This window comes from Hemitrygon akajei, chromosome 18, assembly GCF_048418815.1.
Source record: "Hemitrygon akajei chromosome 18, sHemAka1.3, whole genome shotgun sequence".
NCBI classification, from domain to species: Eukaryota; Metazoa; Chordata; class Chondrichthyes; order Myliobatiformes; family Dasyatidae; genus Hemitrygon; species Hemitrygon akajei.
Window position 1 is genome coordinate 13,940,490 of NC_133141.1, and position 19,534 is coordinate 13,960,023.

At 37.8% G+C, this 19,534-nt stretch overlaps 1 protein-coding gene across 10 annotated transcripts in view; it reads left to right on the top strand.

Moving 5' to 3' along the window:
* Positions 1-12: 12 nt before the first annotated feature.
* The window catches only part of LOC140741114 (zinc finger CCCH domain-containing protein 10-like), a 29,333-nt gene continuing 9,811 nt past the window's right edge, over positions 13-19,534 (top strand). The window contains exons 1-6 of one of the 10 annotated variants that reach the window (XM_073070893.1): positions 13-287; positions 1,115-1,261; positions 3,262-3,416; positions 5,890-5,930; positions 8,080-8,231; positions 10,516-17,599. In XM_073070893.1, coding sequence (XP_072926994.1) covers positions 10,561-11,763 — 1,203 coding nt within the window. In that variant the 5' untranslated portion in view covers positions 13-287; positions 1,115-1,261; positions 3,262-3,416; ... (1 more) ...; positions 8,080-8,231; positions 10,516-10,560 and the 3' untranslated portion in view covers positions 11,764-17,599. Of the gene's footprint in view, positions 288-1,114; positions 1,262-3,261; positions 3,417-5,889; positions 5,931-7,088; positions 7,236-8,079; positions 8,232-10,515; positions 17,600-19,534 lie in introns of those variants that run through there. The other 9 variants (XM_073070889.1, XM_073070890.1, XM_073070886.1 and 6 more) reach the window with 9 other exon arrangements.

A 19,534-nucleotide genomic window follows, 5' to 3' on the forward strand; every position in this document is an offset into this window, starting at 1 on the left:
AAGAGCAACCGTAGAAGACGCTGTTTGGAGTGTCTCCACAAGCGTCTGTACGGCTGCTGACGACGAGTGTGTAGTTCGGGATTGTTTTCTATTACAATATTTTTAGATGTTTAATTTCAAAATTTATATTTAGGCTATTCGGTTTACCCAACTTTTAATTTGAAATACTGCATCTCATTGCGAATTTGATCGAAAGAAATTAAGCGTTCGAAACAGCTATTTGGCTCTAATTCGCTCTTGTTCGGTGCTCGTTGTGTTTGGAGGAGCGAGTAAAGGAGCTGAACCATGTATGTAAATATGCTCCAGTTTTCTATCAATTTTATAATAGTTTCAATCCGTTCTTTTAATTATGCCTACAGTTTAAATATTCTTAGTAAACATTTAGTTCTGTTAATACATGGATTTGTTCCATGCAACAGAACGTTGAGGCCTAGAAATCCCGTAACAGCCTTCGAAACCTTAACAAGTTCGTGTGAAAATTCTTGGATTGTCCTTGAAACACTAAAGGTTCTATGTCTGTTATTAAGAGGTGTATTTAGACTTTGTTTCCGTGCAAAATGCTTTAATTTCTTTTTGTTAGTACTTTAGTTTATATTTGTATAAAACATTTTTAATGTAACAAAACATCTGAATAAACTTGATAGGTAGGGGACTAGTCTCAGGAAGAGTTGTGTGTGTGTGACTGAAGGTGTGATTGAAACAAAGTTTTGAGGAAGCATTTGAAGGTGGGGGGGAAGAGGTACTGAGATGAAATAGATTGAGGAATATTACAAATACGTGTATTTATAGTTGATTGTACCCGTAGGATCAGTAGGCTGTGGTAAAGTTTGAAGCATAAGTATGCTAAGCTTAACGATTTTGAAAACTTATGGATGGATGTTATCATTTATCTTATACAGTTGAGTTGAACCAATCCATATAAAGTATTATCTGTTACATAAAGTAAATCATATTCTTCTGCATTACATTGATAGAATCTAAGGCAGATTAGATAACCGTAGTATAAGAGATGAATCCTTAATCTGTGTCCTGAAGTTAATAATGGAATACAATAATATCATGCTGCATATTTGTAAAGTGTTTTTGAAACTTTTGTTTTCCCTTACCCTTATAGTACCATAGAAGATTGCATCACAGGAAGATAGAACGCTCCCTTTGCCATCCCTCCCAAAAAAAAAGCTTTTTTTTGTTTTAATCTGACCTATGTTTATTGGCCTGTGGATAGCAGCATTGCAAGTGTACCTCCATGAGCATTTTAAATGTAAGGTTTTCTGTCTCTTCCACCCTTTTCAGGCAGTAGGTTTTAGACTGTCAGCAATCTTTGATTTCAGAAGAATCCTTTCAACATTACCTTGAATGTATGGTTACTGTCCTTGCTGATGGGGAAATTCATGTTTTCTTATTTGGGCCTTGCATGTTATACATTTTGATTAAACCTCTTCCTGGTTTCATCTATTCTAAAGAGAATAACCCCATTTTTGACAATCTTTCTTCATAACTATCTTTGTATAGGACCCAATTCTTAAAGCAATGGTAATTGGATATACTGTGTTCCATGGCTGGAAATTTTAATGTCCTTATCAAAGGTGACATTCTTCATCAGTGAATTGACCTGAGAATGTCAGTAAGGTTTTTGCCTTTGAGCCATATTGAAGCTGCATCTGCAAATTTCTAACAGCTTAAAAGAGTAATATTCAAGGTTAGGAACTTAGTGACACAATTCCTCCATTCTGGAAATGATGCTATCTACTATAGTATCCGGATTGAAACTGGAACATTTTTGTCTGTGTTGTATCTACTTTATTTAGTCTTTTAATTTTACTTATTTAGATGTACAGCACAGAATAGGCCTTTTGAGTTGCACTGTCCCACTATCCCCGACACCGCCAATTTAACCATATACTAATCACGGGACAATTTACAATGACCAGTTAACCCACCTGGTATGTTTATGGACTAAGGGAGGAAACGGGAGGACCCAGAGAAAATCCACGCATTCCACAGGGAGGACGTAAAGAGGACGCTGGAATTGAACTCCGAAGCCCTGAGCTGTAATAGCGTTGCACTAACTGCTACACTACTGTGGCACAAATAGTGAAAGACATTTTCCTCTAAGTCTAGGGCAATGCACACAAAATGCTGGAGGAGCTCAGCAGATCAGACAGCATCTATGGAGAGGAATAAACAGTCAACGTTTCAGGCTGAGACCCTTCATCAGGACTGGAAAAGAAGTGAGAAGGCAGAATGTGGGGTGAGGGGAAAGAAATACCAGCTGGCAGGTGATAGATAAGACCGGATAAGGGAAGGAGTGCTGAAGTGAGTGTTGAATGAGGAACTGAGTCTACATTCTGTGTTCAATATGTTGATATTCTATATGTCCATCAGTAACTGATTTTGCCATTTTCTGAGGTCAGTTATACCAAATTTTTGTTGTTTTCCTGGCTGGGAACACCTAACAAAGCACAAACTAGGGAGCAATCCTAAATCTTGACTGATCAGCGGATTTAGACAGATTGGAGGAGTCCTTAGTCTTTGTACCCAGCTTGTTTAATCAAAATTTCAGGCCATTTACTTGTTGGAAATATATATTTGCTTACATGGCAATATTTAAATTTATTAAATAGCTACTTGGCAAAGTATTGTATATTTCTGAATTATAATGTTTTAAAATATAATATTCATGGGGAAGGTTTGGGTACTAGTCAAGAATTGCAAATTCACTGTATCTTGGGCATTGAGGCTGCTCCCTTGGGTGATGCTTAGGTTGGGTGATGTCTTGATGGACTTTGATCCTTTTTAGAAATCACTTCTGATATGGGATGTAATTGTATATGATTTCTTTCTTGGTATCAAGGTATGGTCTAAAATTAAAGAGAAATTTATGAAGTGCAAAATGTAGGGTAGTTATTGTCAATTTATATATTATTTAATTGGCTTACGTGTAAGTTTAATTTTAAAGGGTGCTTTTAGAATTTTCACTCATGTGAACTATCAGTTCAAAACCCTGATTTAGCACAGGATGATACATATTACTTTGGATTTGTCTTCTTTCCCCCACCCCCACCCCCGCAAAACAAATTTGCATATGTTAGCATTTTTAATACAGATTAATTCATAATCAACCATTTGGTTCCATGTCTCAAGCTAGTGTTACCATTGGAACTCTTCATTATAAAAACATGATTGTTCTTAAATTTATTGGGATTGCATTTCATTACGTTGAAAGCTGACACCTTCTTTCTGCTACAATGAATCTCGCAGTGAGGGAATGAGGGCGCAGAATCACAGGCCCCGAATTTATTGACCTGTCAAGTGGCTGCACTCAAATGTTCGACTCCTCATGGAATCCAGCAGCAGAGTGCAAATTTGCTGTAAATTTCCCAGCATGGGGCGGCAAGGGACCAAGGCAGTATAAGGTAATTTATAATATTTTGAATTAATTGGGTGTGCTAAGTGTTTTAATATTTAAGTGTTTATTTTAATAGCTTTTGAATGTTTCTGAATGTTAGTGGCGTTCAGAAGCCTTGAATTCTTGACAGATTTGACAGTCAGCCAAGCCTGGATATGTGGTTTAACTGGCTGCCATCTTTCTTAGCTGTTTCATGACTCCACATCCTGGAAGAATATATTTTGTTTTCCGTTAGAAGGCTTCTTGCACTCTATTAAGACAATAATACAGGCAAGGAAGGCAGATCAGCCCACCTTGGCCGCATGACAGCATTACCTAGCTCACTGCCCTTCTGCTACATACAAACTCATCATTTTGGATCAGGATAGTTTTGGGCAACACCTTTAAATCCATGACCTCTAATACCAAAAAGGAAAAGGACAGCAGACTAATGAGAACACCATTGACTGCAGGTTCTCTCCAAGTCACACACCATCCTGACTTGTTCCTTCAAAGTCATTGGGTCTAAATCTTGGAACTCCCTACCCTAAACATTGTGGTATTAGTTTCACTAGAAGGACTGCAAAAGTTCAAAAAGACTTGCTTCCTACCTTCTCAAGGATAATTAAGTATAGGCAGTAAATGTTAGTCTTGCCAGTGATGCTTGTATCCCATGAATTAATAAGATTTAAAAAAAATGCAAGTTGCCATAAGTGTTTCCAGGAGGGGTAAATTCAGTTGTGCCACAAAGGTCAGCAGTGTGCACAGTCAGCTTGTCACTGCCAGCAAGTTCTAACAGGTTTCAACTTTCAAGCAAATGCTTTTGACATTTTTGTGGATCTTGTATTCTGGTGTGCTGTTTATTTTTACAGAAATAAATGTGGGACTTTACAGCAACTTAATTATTTCCAAAAATTGTTGCAAATATTATTGCATGATTCATTGAATTCTTAATGACTGATGTGCCAGGATTGGATATGGTTGGCTTCTTTGACTACAGTCAGTGAGGGAAGAGTACTAAGGAGTGGAATACTTCTGTGTATTCTGGGAAAGCTTCTTGCAAAGCAATTAGAAGTCCAGATAAGGAAGGTAGATCTTGCAGCATGTTTTGTAGAAAACCACAATTCCAGCCACTTCAGAATATCTCACCACCTCTTGAATGAATACAAAGGGTTTTGTCTCCATCTCTTGAAGATTTCAATTCTTGATCTCTGCAAATGATTTCTGACATGAGACCTTCCATCATTTTATAACATTTGCTTTCCTTGTTTTTGAATTATAGCTTAATAAAGCATTGTTCAAAAGAATCTTTAATATTCCAGTTAGTGTTTTATGTCGCACCATCTTACTTGCCTTCTTTGAAAACTGACAAGTCTGTTTTTCCAGCTTTTTTTGCTCATAATTACATTGATTTCAATTATAAATATGCATTTTAGAATCACAGCATGTGACAAGAAATCTGAGGCCCAAGTGTCATATGGTTATTACTAGTCCTGCCTAATCTCATCCTGCTCTATGCTTCCCATATCATTTAATATTTCTTTTTACAAGCAACTGCCTAATTCCTTTTTAAAGTAGTTTATGTCCTCTGATTTAACCATAGGTGTTGGCAGAAGATTTCATATTATCATGGCCTGTGTGAAATCATATTTCATGACTTTTATGATCCTTTATTTAAGCTCATTGTCATCTCACTAATGAAAACAGCTGATCACAATTTGCCTTGATCATAATTGCCTATAATTCTGAAGACCTCTAAGGTTGTTTGTCTCTCATACTTCACATCTCCAACAAAAAGCTCTTCTTAAACTCTTTTCGTAATTCCTACCTTTTATGTATGTTGTAGTTGATTTACTCTGCATTTTCTCTGTAGCTTCTACATCCTTCTTATAATGGGTATCCCAAAACAAAATGTACAATGCCCAGTTGCAGCCTGGTAACAAATTTGTACAAGTTAAATATTGTGTCCATGCTTTTCTACTGTTCCTTTGGTTTGTTAGTGTAATTCAAGACTGAATGCCCATGATATATTGTAACTATAGAATTATGATTTCACATAAAATTAAGAACATAAATAAAAACTCAAGTCGGCTTTTTGACCTTTCACACACACACACACTGTGATATTCAGTTAAATTGTGGCCAATCTTTTACCTTAGCACCATTTTTCTCAATTAGTCTCATTCCACTTGATTCTTTTAATATCCAAAACTCTTTTGATCTTTCTGTTGCATATACTCTGTGACCGAGTATTTACATCCTATGCATAGAAACTTCCAGAGATTTACTACTGGGTGAAGACATTTCTTCTCATCAGTCCTGCAACAGCAACCCTTGTTTTGTGCCTGACGCCTTGTTCTAGATACCCATGTCAAGGGAAATGTTATCTCTGCATCTATCATGTCAAGCCTCATAAGAATTTTGTATAATTCAATAAGATCACTTCTCATTCCTTTATAATCTGAAGAGTATAGACCTTGTTTACTTAATTTCTCTTGTAGGGAAATCACTCTGTCCTAAGAATCAATGCACTACCTTGATGGTAAGTATATTTTAACTGAACTGATTGTTAATTGTTCCTGCTTGCCCATGGCACACATTCATCTTCTTGCTTATCAAGGATCTTTCAATGTCTGTCTTGGAAAAAATATTCAAAGACAGCTTTCATTGCTCTTTGTAAAAACAATAAGTTTCAAAGATTTGTGCATGACTCTGCAAGAAAATAATTTCATTTTATCTCTGCCTTAAATGGGTGACACCTTATTTTTAAACAATGACTGTGATTACCACTGGAGAGAAACATTAAGGCTACTTAAGACATTATCTATTTCAGTCATTTTTTTTTCCCCTGTTCTAAATTGCAATGTAAGCCTAGCCTGTCCAATCTTTTAGGACAACCTGCCCAAACCGGATATTAGTCTAGTAAACCTTCTCTGTATTCACCAATTCCCCATATAACTGAAGTTAGTTTTGTGTTCGATCCTCCTCACAATAATGACATTCTATTAAATTTTCCAAGAAACTTGCTATACCTGCATGCTAGCCTTTTGCAAATCCTGCACTAGGACACCCAGATCCCTCTGCATTTCAAGAGCTTTGCAGTGTTTAACTATTTAAATTATATACCTTTACAAATTTTTCTTGACAAAATGGACAATTTCACATTTTCAGAATGAAGTATTTTTTACTGAAATCATATAGATCCTCGTGAGATTGCAACGAGAGTATTGCCTACTTAATGAAAGTATACCTATAACAGAGGGAGTGCAACAAAGGTTCATCAGATTGATTCCTGGGATGACAGGTTCCTACTGTGAGGAGAGCTTAACTAGATTAGGCTTTTACTTGCTTTGAATTCATAAGAATGAAACATTCACATTCTTATAGGCCTTGATAGTGCAGAATTGATGTGGCCCCTGGCTAGGATGTCACAGTCTCAAAATAAGAGGTCAGGCATTTAGATCTGAGATGACAAGCAATTTATTCATCCATATTTTTGCCATTCTGTACCTAGAGGACTGCAAAGCATACTCAGGATAGATAAAAGATTGATTTTTTTTTAGATGCTAAGGGATATGGAGTTCATGCAGGATAGTGATGCCAAGGTAACAGATTGGCCATGATGTTAATGAATTATGGAGCAAGTGTAATGGTCCAAATGGCATGTACCTGCTTCTATTTTGTATGTTTCTTATGCCAGATCTAAAATAGCCCATTCCCTGAATGTACTGATTGAGAAGATTGGATGCATCCATGAACCTATCCTCCTCATCAATACTACTATGTTGGTTTGCCCAGTGCATATGCGGATTAAAGTTCTACGTGACTTATGTACTACCCTTGTTATGTGAGCATCTAAATTTCCTTATTTGTATCATGCTCCGCCTACTTTTTTAGGGCTATAGGCAACTTATCAAAACGTCTTGCCCCTTGTGTTTCTCAGGTTCATCCAAACTGGTTCTACTATTTAAATTTCAGATCTAAAATTCTTTTTCTCCAAATTCTGACCTTATTGACCCCATGCCAAATTACATGTGACTTGGGTATTAAACAAGAATTGTTCGTGGCACTGAATATCAGCAGAGTAAAGCTACCTTCTGCACCCCCATACCTACCATCAGCCTTTTCAAAATAAAACTTTTTGGTCATGTTGTTTTATGAAGCAGTGTGATTTTTTAAAATTTTAAAATATTTTATTTACAAAAATCAACCCCCAACCCCCCACTCCCACACAGTACCATTTACAAGGTGATGCATCATGTCTGTAGATATCTGGAGAACTACTGATGCCACATTTTATTCATCATACTAGTTTGGAATCCTCTGAGAAAGTCAGCAATTTTGTTAATAGCCCAGATTCAATCATATTAATTAGAACATTCTGGGTGTCTATAGTTAATTGGAGGGAGGAAGCTATATATTTGGTACTGAGAATGTTTTAATTACTTTGACTTTTCAGCTATATGGGTTTATTCAGTTGTCTGGCTGAGCAGCTGGGATTTCATGTGAATTTCTTATTTAATATCAAATGTGTCCACTATTTTGACAAATGGTATACCAAAAAAATCAAAGCAATGCTCAAAGGTATATATTTTTTTACTTAATGGGTTTCTGTTACTTACCATTTTAATCATTTGGCCTTTCATTGCATTTCTAGTTCTATGATGCTTTAACCTTTTCTTTTTCCTTAGGTTAATACTTGATCATTATTGCAAATATTGGATCCTATTCTCAATTTTGTCTCTTCTAAAAGTGCAGACTCTTCCTGGGGTAAACTTCCGATTGTCTCATCTTTCCCAGTCGATGGGTTTCCTTGTACGCGAACCAAGATGAGTAATTATTGGTAGGTCATTTTGCAGTGGGTGACATCACATCTGACCACAACCTCTGTATGACTATCTTTACATAGTGCTTTCCAAATTCTGTGTCATGGCCCCAAATTGTTTGCAGCATGAGTTGTTGGAATCATGAATCATGGGCCATGTAAAGTCCATCATGTTCCCACGATAATGGTCTTGGCTAATTTTGGAAGCAGTCAAACTACACCTTGTAACTCCTGCTGTCTTGATAATCTACATTCATTTTGAGGCATGAGAGCAAAGGACTAATGATTTACTTTGCTGACATGTAACAACTGCAGGTAATGGTTCTTTCACAATAAAAGAACCAACCAGTTCCCCTCCACCAACACACTCCTCCATTTGGCAGAACTAATCCTCACCCTCAACAAATTTTCCTTTGGCTCCTCCCACTTTCTCCAGACTTGAGAGGTAGCCATGGACACCAGCTTGGGCCTTAGCTATGCCTGCCTCTTCGTTGGCTAGGTAGAACATCCATATTCCAAGCCTTCCCTGTTAATGCTCCCCAACTCTTCCTTTGCTACATTGACGACTGCATTGGTACTGTTTCATGCACCCATGCTGAGCTCATCGAATTCATCAACTTTGCCCCCAACCTCCACCCTATTCTTAAATTCACTTGGTCCATTTCTGATGCCTTTCTCGATCTCTCTGTTTCCATCTCTGGAGACAAGCTTTCAACCAATATCTTTTATAAGCCAACTGATTCCAATAGTAATCTTGAGTGTACTTTTTCCCACCCTATCTCTTGTAAAAATGCTATTTCCTTTTCTCAGTTCCTTCATCTCCATCACATCTGTTCCCAGAATGTGACTTTTCTTTCCAGGACATCAGAGATGTCATCCTTCTTCAAAGAATGGGGTTTCTCTTCCTCCACCATTGATGCTGCCCTCACCCACATCTCTTCAATTTCCTGGACATTTGTGCTCACCCCATTTTCCCACAGCCTTAACAGTGGTTGAGTCCCTCTTGTCCTTGCTAACCACCAACACATCATCCTCCACAACCTCTGCCATTTCCAAAGGGATCCTACCACCAACCATATCTTTACTTCCCCCCCACTAATCTTCCAACCGGCTCTTGTCCGTGCAAGTAGCCTAAGTGCTACACCTGCCCATTCAGGGCCCCAAACAGTCATTTTAGGTGAGGCAACAAATCTACTGGGGTTGTCTGTTGTTCCTGGTGCTCCTGATGCAGCCTCCTCTAGATTGGTGAGACCCATCATAAATTGCTTTGTTGAGCACTTCGGCTTCATCTGCCTTCTGGTGACCAAACAATTTAATTCTCATTCCCATTCCCGTTCTGACATGTTGGTTCATGGCCCCCAACCTGGTGGCATGAATGTCAATTTCAAGAATTAAGTTGGAAATAAAGTATTTGAAAATACTTTGGGAAGCCCAGATCTGTGGAGAAACATTTTCCAGCAAGGATCATTGTGTTGAAATCAGAAATGCAAGCTCTGGTTATGTTTTCTTCCCCCTTTACCTTGGCTGAAGGGCAACTGTAATTAAGTCAGTGCAAGTTGACTTCATTTTAATTCATTATATCAGTTTTACACCATCATTGGACTTGCTACCATTATATTAGGAAATATTTGTTGGCTGAAGATGGAATCGTTATCTCCTAAAACTGTATCAAGCCACTATCTCCAGAGGTGTGAAGTTGTTGGGGGTGGGGGTTTGGTGAGTAGAAACAATGTGATTGCTGCCTGCTATGTTTGAAAGCATGCGTATACATTTAGTAGTGATATATATTTAACAGTTCACACTGGAAAACTTTAACCTATAAATTAGTCTTCCAAAAATCTTATGTTGGCATTCATTTAACAGCAGTTGTATAATGTATCCCACAGTAATAAAGGGAGCACTCTTTTGGTTGTAATCTCAAAACAAAATAAGTTTGGCAAATTTTCAACAGGACCTTAATGGGCCTAAGTAATTGCATAAAAAAAATTGAAATTTACTATGGAAAAAGCACCTATATATTCCCAGTCTTAAGCCCTAGGGATAAGTTATTCGGGAATGAAATTGTGTCACTGGTACGATGGGTCCTATTTATCTTGGGTATGATCAAGGGGAAGTGTATTACAACTAACCTCATAATAATATTTGATGTCAACACCAGACAAACATGTAGAAACCTTTATTTTCCCCAGACAACATTGTTCATTCAGCTTGCTGAGCTCAGAATGCAGTAGTTCAAGTAACATTTACTTTGTGGGTTAATTCCTCCTTCTCTGTAAAGACATACCTTGATTTTCTTTTTCAGATGTTTTAATGTACAGTTGCTGAGAAACAATAATAGTCTGTGAAGATGCCGGATAAAGATAATTTATTTAACAGTGGTAATGACGAGGCTGGCCACAGCTCAGATGATATTTGCCGTGACTTCCTGCGCAATGTCTGCAAACGTGGCAAGCGCTGCAAGTTCTACCACCCTGACATTAATGAGGTGTCCGACTTGGGCGTTAAAAAAAATGAGTTTGTCTTTTGCCATGATTATCAGAACAAGGAGTGCACTCGCATCAACTGCAAGTTTATTCATGGGACAAAGGAAGATGAGGAGCATTACAAAAAATCAGGAGAGCTTCCCCCACGTCTGCGCCTTACAGTAGCCATGGGTCTTGGCCTTTCACCCTCTGACCTTTCCTTTAAAAAAGGCGAGGTTCCAATCTGCCGAGATTACCTGAAAGGGGACTGTCAAAGAGGATCTAAGTGTAAATTTCGGCACTTAAAACGTGATGAATATGAGTATGAAAACAGAACTTTAGAGAGATTGGCACGAGACCAAGTGCTTTCTCCTGTAGTGCGGCGATATGACCCATTTGATGACCTTTATGACTCTGATCGCTATAATGATTATGACCATATACTAAAGAGGAGAAGAGTGGATGGCTTAAGGTTTGAAAGTTATGATTTTAGTATCTCAAATTCACGTCCAGTGGACTATAGATTTTTAGAAGAGGAGAATCTGATGCTTCGAAAACGTGTTGAGGAACTTAAAAAACAGATCTCAAATTTGATGGCAACTAATGAGGTACTTTTGGAGCAAAATGCACATTTCCGCAACCAAACTAAGGTGGTGACGCTGACTTCCACTCCCACAGCAACAGAGCAAATACTGGCAGCACCAACTGTGGCCACACTGACCAATTACAACCATGGTGTAGCACAGACTCATACTACTTTAAGCAGCCAAGCACTTCAACCACGACCTGTCACGCAACAAGATCTAGTAGCAACTGCTGCAGCTTCTGCTGCAGCACCTACCAATGCTGCACCAACAGCACAGCATCTTAATCCTGAAATTGCTTCTCTACCTGCGGCACTTGCCCAGACCATTGCTCAGGGAATGGCACCTCCAGTTTCCATGGCTCCGGTGGCTGTCTCTGTTGCACCAGTGGCAGTGTCAATTGCACAAGCTCTCCCAGGAATTACCATAAGCCATGCCACCACTCCAATGGTTACTTATCCAATTGCTTCACAGAGTATGAGAATTACAGCAATTCCTCACTGAGAAGCCTTGATCAAAGAAACACATAAAGGTTTTAGAAGAGATTCTGTTCCCATGTTGCTTTCCATGATGTGTGTTATATAGATATGCACGCCAAAGCCAAATAGGATTCTGACCCATAATTTATTTTTATGTCAATGAAATATTCCTCTTCAATTCATTGTATATTCTGAACACTTGCTTTACTCATAATTTGTGCTCACCTCATCAACTCTTGTAAATCCATTGTCAAACTTTACTTAAAATGTGTGCAAATGACACAAAAGTATTTTTTTTCTATAAAGGTTTTTGTGTTAGAACAAACAAATCACCGGGCTGCGATGCTGCGCAAATATTCCGATCTACTTCTATCCTTTGTCTCCCATGCTTGACTATTTGCTTTCTTGACGCAAAACTGAAATTTAGTGGCAGATGAAATTGTAAATTTTTCTGGCAGTAATGAGCAAAAAAGAAGTATTGGAAAACTTTTTTTGTGGCTGTTGCTGGCGCTGAATGACTGCTGAATTTCCCATATAGTGGCCATTGCACTTCAGAGAGTAATTCTCAGTGTGAAACATTTTTGGGGCATCTTGAAGATGAGGTGGCGCTCGCTTAAGTACAAATACTTTTTTAAACTTTCTGAACCATCAGATTTTACAGTTTAATCTTCACAATATGAGAAAAATGCATTGCATTACCAAAGTGTCTAATTAATTTTGAAACCATTAGAATGACTGAACCTAAAGTGTACTTTCAGGTTTGTTATTCTTGTTGCACTGGATGCCCAAGGTATGGACAAAAAAATCAATAATAAGATTAAACTCTTACCTTTTTGCCAGCTGCAAGAACAATGTGAGCTAAAAGAATTTGAATTGCTTTTTCTGCTGGACACCAGTGCCCTAAACAAAAATGTCCTTGATTTGGCATTTTACTTGAACTAGTTTATTGAAAAAAATGGGAAGTGGATAGGGAACACACGTATTCAGGAAGGATGTCATGAGGTCAAGTATTGTAGATAGATACTGACTCTGCATCTAGCCTGCAGCTGTTGTTGCTCTGGCTTCTCTTCTCTTGAGCTGTGCATTCCCCAAAACTGCAGCAAAGCACATTTCTTAATGTTGACTGGTGATAATAAATGAGGATGGAACTGGATAAAGATAGTTGAGTAAAGTGGATGAAAAACAAGTGTCAAAAATAGTTCCTCTGCATACAGCTTGGGTCAGCAATACAAATCTTTTTCAAATCCTTGTGTGAAAATGCATATTCTATTTAATCAAAATATTATAATTTGTATGGAAGTTCAAGAAATGTACAAATTCTTTGATAAATTATGTAGAGCTGATAATTTACAGTACACCGTAAGGTAGCTATAAAGACAGTCTTATCTGGGGCCAGAATGGAAGTGTTTGCACACTGTCTTTTAAGTTTGCTGAGCCGAATTGTTGCAGGTAGGGCATGTGCACATTCATGTTGAAAATATCTTTTCTCCCTTTCAAGCTTGTGTCCATCTCCATTGGGAACAGGACATTCCTTTCCTGGCTAGTTGACTTCGAACCAGATAATACCCTTAAAGACATTTTGAACAAGTGTATCTTTTCTCTTAAACTTTGAAACTTGAAAATCTACAGATTATTGTAAAATCTATTGGGATTTTGTATTCAATGTTCTGACCACATGATTAATTTTCCTGAAATTTGCCAAAATGATCTTCTAGTTACGTAGTTAACAGTGTGAATGGCTTTTGTTCATTCACTGTTAAAACTTAAACTGATGTCACTGTAGCAATTCAATTTCATTGGACCAGGTGCTCAATTTTAAAGGAGTCGCTGTGACATTTTACCCAAACATTGTTTAATCAGCTAGTTATCGGGGGCACTTACCCTCAATTGTTGCTTTTCTGTTAACCTTATCTTCAACTTGTATATAGTAGCTGTGTAGTCTTTTCAGGTATGCACATGATGCTTGTTAGGTTCTTGTGTGGTCGAGAAATTAGAACCAATAATCTAATCTTGCACAGTTGAAAGAAACTTAAATGTTCAAATTCATTTGCAATGTTCCCATTGTTATTCTACTAGTTATTTGTAATAGCTCTTCAGCTGCTTTGCTATAATTTTTATTAAGCCTGTTAGGGTGGGAAAGGAATGTACATTTCTCTGTACAACATTCCCCCACAGCTTCTTATGTTACCATTATGAACATCCAGGATTCCCTTGACTGAAATTAACACATACAATATTGTTGGTATGCTTGTAAAACATTCAAGAGCCATTCAAAACTAAGAGCCTGTTCCAGTTTGTTTAAGAGCTATAAGGACAACAGTATAGTAAACTAAGTAAATACCTTGAGTCATGGTGATAGCACCAATTAAAATGGTGCAAATGCTAGATATTGGATTCTTTTCAAGGAATTTTCAAACTAGTCTGTGGATTCAGTTAACGTAGGTGAGTGAATAAAAGCATTATTTAATGTGTCACAGAATCCTGGTGAATGTAATGTTTGAATATGACATATTTGCATAAATGGGAATCTCTTTACCACAGGAAAAATTCAAAATTTAAGATCATTTTCTTATATTAATAGTTTTCTTATGCATCATATTTATAAAAATGATTCTGAGGTGTCTTTCTGAAATTCTGTCAAAAATTAATTATTTTCTTTTAATATTATCTGTTTATGATAAAAAGTTGAGCAATCATTTTATAAAATAATCTTTGGCTTCAATATTGGCAATTCTTGTCCTTCACATTTGTTGGGTTGGGGAGGTATCAATAACTTTTGTATAATTATTGAAATTTTCCTTTGCATGAAGTTCACCAATAATTTGGCAATGGATGATGCACTGAACAAAAATGTGAATTACCCCTTAAAATCAGCGTTGCCAAGTAAGCTAATTTTCTGCTCAAGATTTATTTAGTGTTGTGTATAAAGTGAGAGAATTCTTTTGCTAAATGGTCATTATGAACCAATAGTGTTTTGTTATGCTTACAAACATTAAGGTGTCATTTCAATGAGACATAGACCTCTCTGGAATATAAAGACCAAAAACACAACACAAATATGTAATTTGTGTGAAATTTTCAAATTAATTTCATGCTTTTTCATGTGCTTTGTTTAACAAATTTCAATGAAAGATGTGACATACTGCAACCTTGGTGAACTATGCTATAACATTGGCACCTGTAATCCTTTATCCAATAAATTGATCTTAAAAGACCTCCTCACTAGTGTGATTCTCATGGTTAAAAAATATTGGGATGGTCTGTGCATAACCCATTCACCTGCTTGATCAGTAACCTGGGTCTCCATTCACTGCCTGCATTCCCCTGCCACAGATGCTGTTCAACATGCTTGAGTTCCTGCTTGCAGATTATTTGTTGCTTCAGTTTCCAGCATCTGCAGTCTCTTGTCACCCCACTTTTTTTACTCTTTCAGGCTGAACTCTTTCACACTTTCCCCCAAATAACAGGAGTAACCAGGAGAACCCACTTGTGTTTTCACTGTGTCAGATTTTGTTTTATTACCCATTGAATACTTCTCCAGTGGTGGTGTGCCCTGATGTACTGTATCTCCAGGATTTTTTTCTATTTCTGTCTATGCTGGAGAAATTCATAAGTCAATTAATTTACCTTTACATTTTGCTTACATTTTTTGACACAATCTATCCTTGACACTTATGTTCTCTGTCTAAATGTCTTTATCTCAAATCTGGCTAATAGTTTTCCATTGATTATTATGAGCCCAGTGACTCTCATAGCTACTTCAATTATACATCTCACTGAGTCTTTTGTATCCACCTAGTTGATGCCACCCTTACGTACCAAAGCTTCTGAAGTGTCCTCCAGTTTTCTCAGCAGTGATTGCATTCTCTTGTTATATACTGAATACTTAAAACCAAATCCATCCTATTTCCTGTACTTACCCACTTAGCTATCTCAGAACTATTACTGTTTATCTTGCATCCCACCACTATTTGACAGACCAGTCTTTACCACATCCAACATTATCTCACATTCCAAAGGAACAATTTCCATTAGACCTCTAAACCACAGTGCTACCATCCCTTGAATTCAACTGTAAGAAATTTGAAACCTGATTTACAGCTCAGGATTGCAAATATATTTTCATGGGAGATGATGGTATGAACATTGACTTCTCTAACTTCTGTTACTGCCCCTCCTCCCCTTACCCCATCCCTGATATATTTAGTTCCCCCCCCCCCCTTTTTCTCTTTCTCTCTCTGCCCATCACTCTGCCTGTTCTCCATCTCCCTCTGGTGCTCCCCTCCCCCTTTCTTTCTCCCTGGGCCTCCCGTCCCATGATCCTTTCCCTTCTCCAGCTCTGTATCCCTTTTGCCAATCACCTTTCCGGCTCTCAGCTTCACCCTACCCCCTCCGGTCTTCTATCATTTTGCATTTTCCCCTCCCCCTCCTACTTTCAAATCTCTTACTATCTTTCCTTTCAGTTAGTCCTGACGAAGGATCTCGGCCTGAAACGTCAACAGTGCTTCTCCCTATAGATGCTGCCTGGCTTGCTGTGTTCCACCAGTATTTTATGTGTGTTGCTTCAAGGGAGATGGTTAGTTTTTGTTTTCACAGTGGGTGGGGGTGTTGGAAAGACTTGAACTGGGTTACAGTCATTTGTTAAAATTCCATCTTACTCCAACTTCGATCTCTATGCGCTTGGCTTCTTGCGTCGTTCCATTGAGCTGAATATAAGCTCAAGAACATATTCTCATCTTTCCACTCCATATTTTATAGTACTTTTGCATTAAAATTGTCTCTTAATTTCAAAACTAAACCACTGCTTTGATTTTCTCTCAGATGGTATGTGCTGGTAATTTAGGATGGGTATATTGGTACTTCCAAGAATGAGGTTGGCTCTGACCAGCTTCTTGGAAAAGGAATCCCTCTGTGTCTACATGACCAACGTGGGTGTCTCCCTACCTTTTTCCATTATTTTCTTGAGCTACTGGGGTGCCTTTTCTGGATTGCCAGATCTTCTGTTCTCTCCCTCTCTGCAATTCTGCTTTTACTTTTTATGCATACCTGGGTCCTAGAAACATAATTTTTCATTTGTTTTTTCTAATATCTTATATTGTTTACTCTTATTGTCTTGCACTTAAAAAAAAATTTTTAATCAGCACCCTGTCTCAAGCTAAATTAATAATCTACAGTTGATCTTGATGTGTAAGGACCTTACTTTTTCTCTTCATTTCCTATTCCCTGGCTCTGTTCCTCTTCATGAGCTCTGTTCTGTGATGCCCTTCAATTGTGATGAATGATCAGAGATGTAAAACATTAACCCTTCCTCCCTTTTTCCACTGATGCTGCCTGACCTGCTGAGTGTTTCTAACATTTTCTGGGTTTTTTTCCCAAGTCCCTGCTGTCAGGTGCCACACTGAAACTAGATACCTCCTCATAAGAAGACCGGTCATCACATTAACGTCCCTTTCAAATTCGGAAGTTCAGTGTTCAATATTCAATTATTCTACTGTTTCCATGTAGTTTGTTTGAAAATGTAAGAATGAAGCCACAGATTATTTTGATATTTTTATTCTTTGTTCTATTTAAGAATATTATTAAAATGATCAACCAGTGCTACAAGCAGCTTCCTTACAAGTTGATTGGATTAGTATTATGTACATATTGTTTGCTATGCTGTGTTTGATAGATTTTACCCTGTGATTACCCTTGGGAAATTCTTCTAAACGGTAGGTTAATGTTTCAATTAATACAGGTTTCCAGACCATTGGAGTTTAATACAGTTCAAGTGACTATTTAGTTGAAAAGGAAATAAGTCTTTGCACTTATTTGTATGGAACCTTGACAAATGTAGAACAATAAAGAACATTTAACTTTAAGCTTGCACTTTCCATTGAACTCTCATTTACTTTTTAGTCCACGTTAAAAATTTACTGGGTAAAATGGTTTAAATAACGCTACTGTTTTATTGAAGGATCACTTGACAGTGTGTATTGTATCTGAATACAGTTAAGCCTGACATAGTGTTAGAATTAAGGGGAAGCTCTTCACTGGTTTGAGTCATACCCATCACATGGGACTTTTTTGGCTGAGACCCTTCATCGGGACTGGAAAAGAAGGGTGAAGATACTAGAATAAGGTGGTAGAGGGAGGGGGAGGGATATAAGGTGATGGAAAGTAATAGATTAAACCAGGTGGGTGGGGGAGTAAGTAGGGAGGTAACGGGTGAAAAAGGCAAAGGGCTGCAGAAGGAGGACTCTGATAGGAGAGGAAAATGGACCTTGGGAGATCTCACTGATAATTACCGAATGTTGAAGGGACTAGAAAAGGTGGATGTGGAGAGGATGTTTGATGGGGGGCCCAGATCTAAAGGGCACAGCCTCAAAATTGAGGGGTGACCCTTTAGAACAGAGATAAGGAGGAATTTTTTTTAGCCAGAGAGTAGTGAATCTGGAATGCTCTGCCACAGACAGCTGTGGAGGCCAAGTATGTGGGTATATTTACAGTGAAAATTTATAGTTTCCTGATTGGTCAGGCACTAAAGGTTACGGTGAGAAGGCAGGTGTATGGGGTTGAGTGGGATCCAGGATCAACCATGATGGGCTGAATGGCCTAATTCTCCTATGTCTTATGGGAAGGGTACCAAGGATAAGCAGGTGAGGAGAAGAGACAAGAGGGGTGCCAGAGTGGGGAAATGAAGAAGAGGGAAAGGGAAAAAAACTACTGATGTTGAAGAACTTGAAGTTGATACCATTAGTTTGGAGGCTACCTAGATGGAATATAAGGTGTTGCTCCTCTAATACCTTTGAAGGAGAACCCTTCTATTCCCCCCCCCCCCCCACCTTCTTATTCCAGCAGCTTTCCCCCTTCATTTGCAGTCTTGATGAAAGGGGTTGGCCTGAAACATTGACTTTTTATTCATTTCTGTAGATGCTGAGTTCCTCTAGCACTTTGTGTGTGTGTTGCCCTGGATTTCCAGCATCTGCAGAATCTCTTGTGCTTGGAATTGGTCAGGTTTGTTTCAGCTCAGATCCTACCACTGCTTTCCAAAATTGAGAAATAGAGGTGAATCCCTTTAATCTGTACTCAGATGGAGGTATCAGAGCCAGAACGGCAATCTTGTAACTTGGTGTTATTGTGAAATTTTAACTATAGCAAAGTATCGGATTGATGAGTTAGTGTGGTTCTTTAGTGAATAGTAGGGCAATTGAGTCTCTTGGGGAAAAATTAAAAACAAACCTTAAGGACATTATATCAGATACCTCTAATAGAATAAGACCAGGAGCAAGTTATCTCTTTTGCCAACAGTTATTATTTCTGAAGTTGTGTGCTGTGGAGAAGAGGAATAGATAGTACTGAATGAGGGTTTAAAAGTCAGGGTTTATGTGAATAAATTCCTTTTTGGTTTTTGGATAAAACTATTGCAGACTTTGAATATTCTTATTATTGTGGGTTGCCACACACTGTGGATCAAATACACAACATGACATTTGTCTATTAACATGAGAGGAAAATTGCAACAATTTCAAGTTGTGTAGGATTGTTTTTCTTTTTCTTTCCTGATCACTATGGGTTACAAACACTGGCAAATAGGAAGATAAATTTAACCTTTGTCCTTTATAGTAATAACTGTAAAATACATGTAAAATTTTACAAAATATACTTTTATGTACATAATTGTGTGGTGCTTATAAAGAGCTGGTATTGTGTTTCTGTAATTTGTGGAAGAGGATCTGTTTTGGTTGCAACTTGCTATAGCAATTAGATGGTGTGTGAGCACATTTTATTTTAAAACAGACAATTTAAAAACTCGA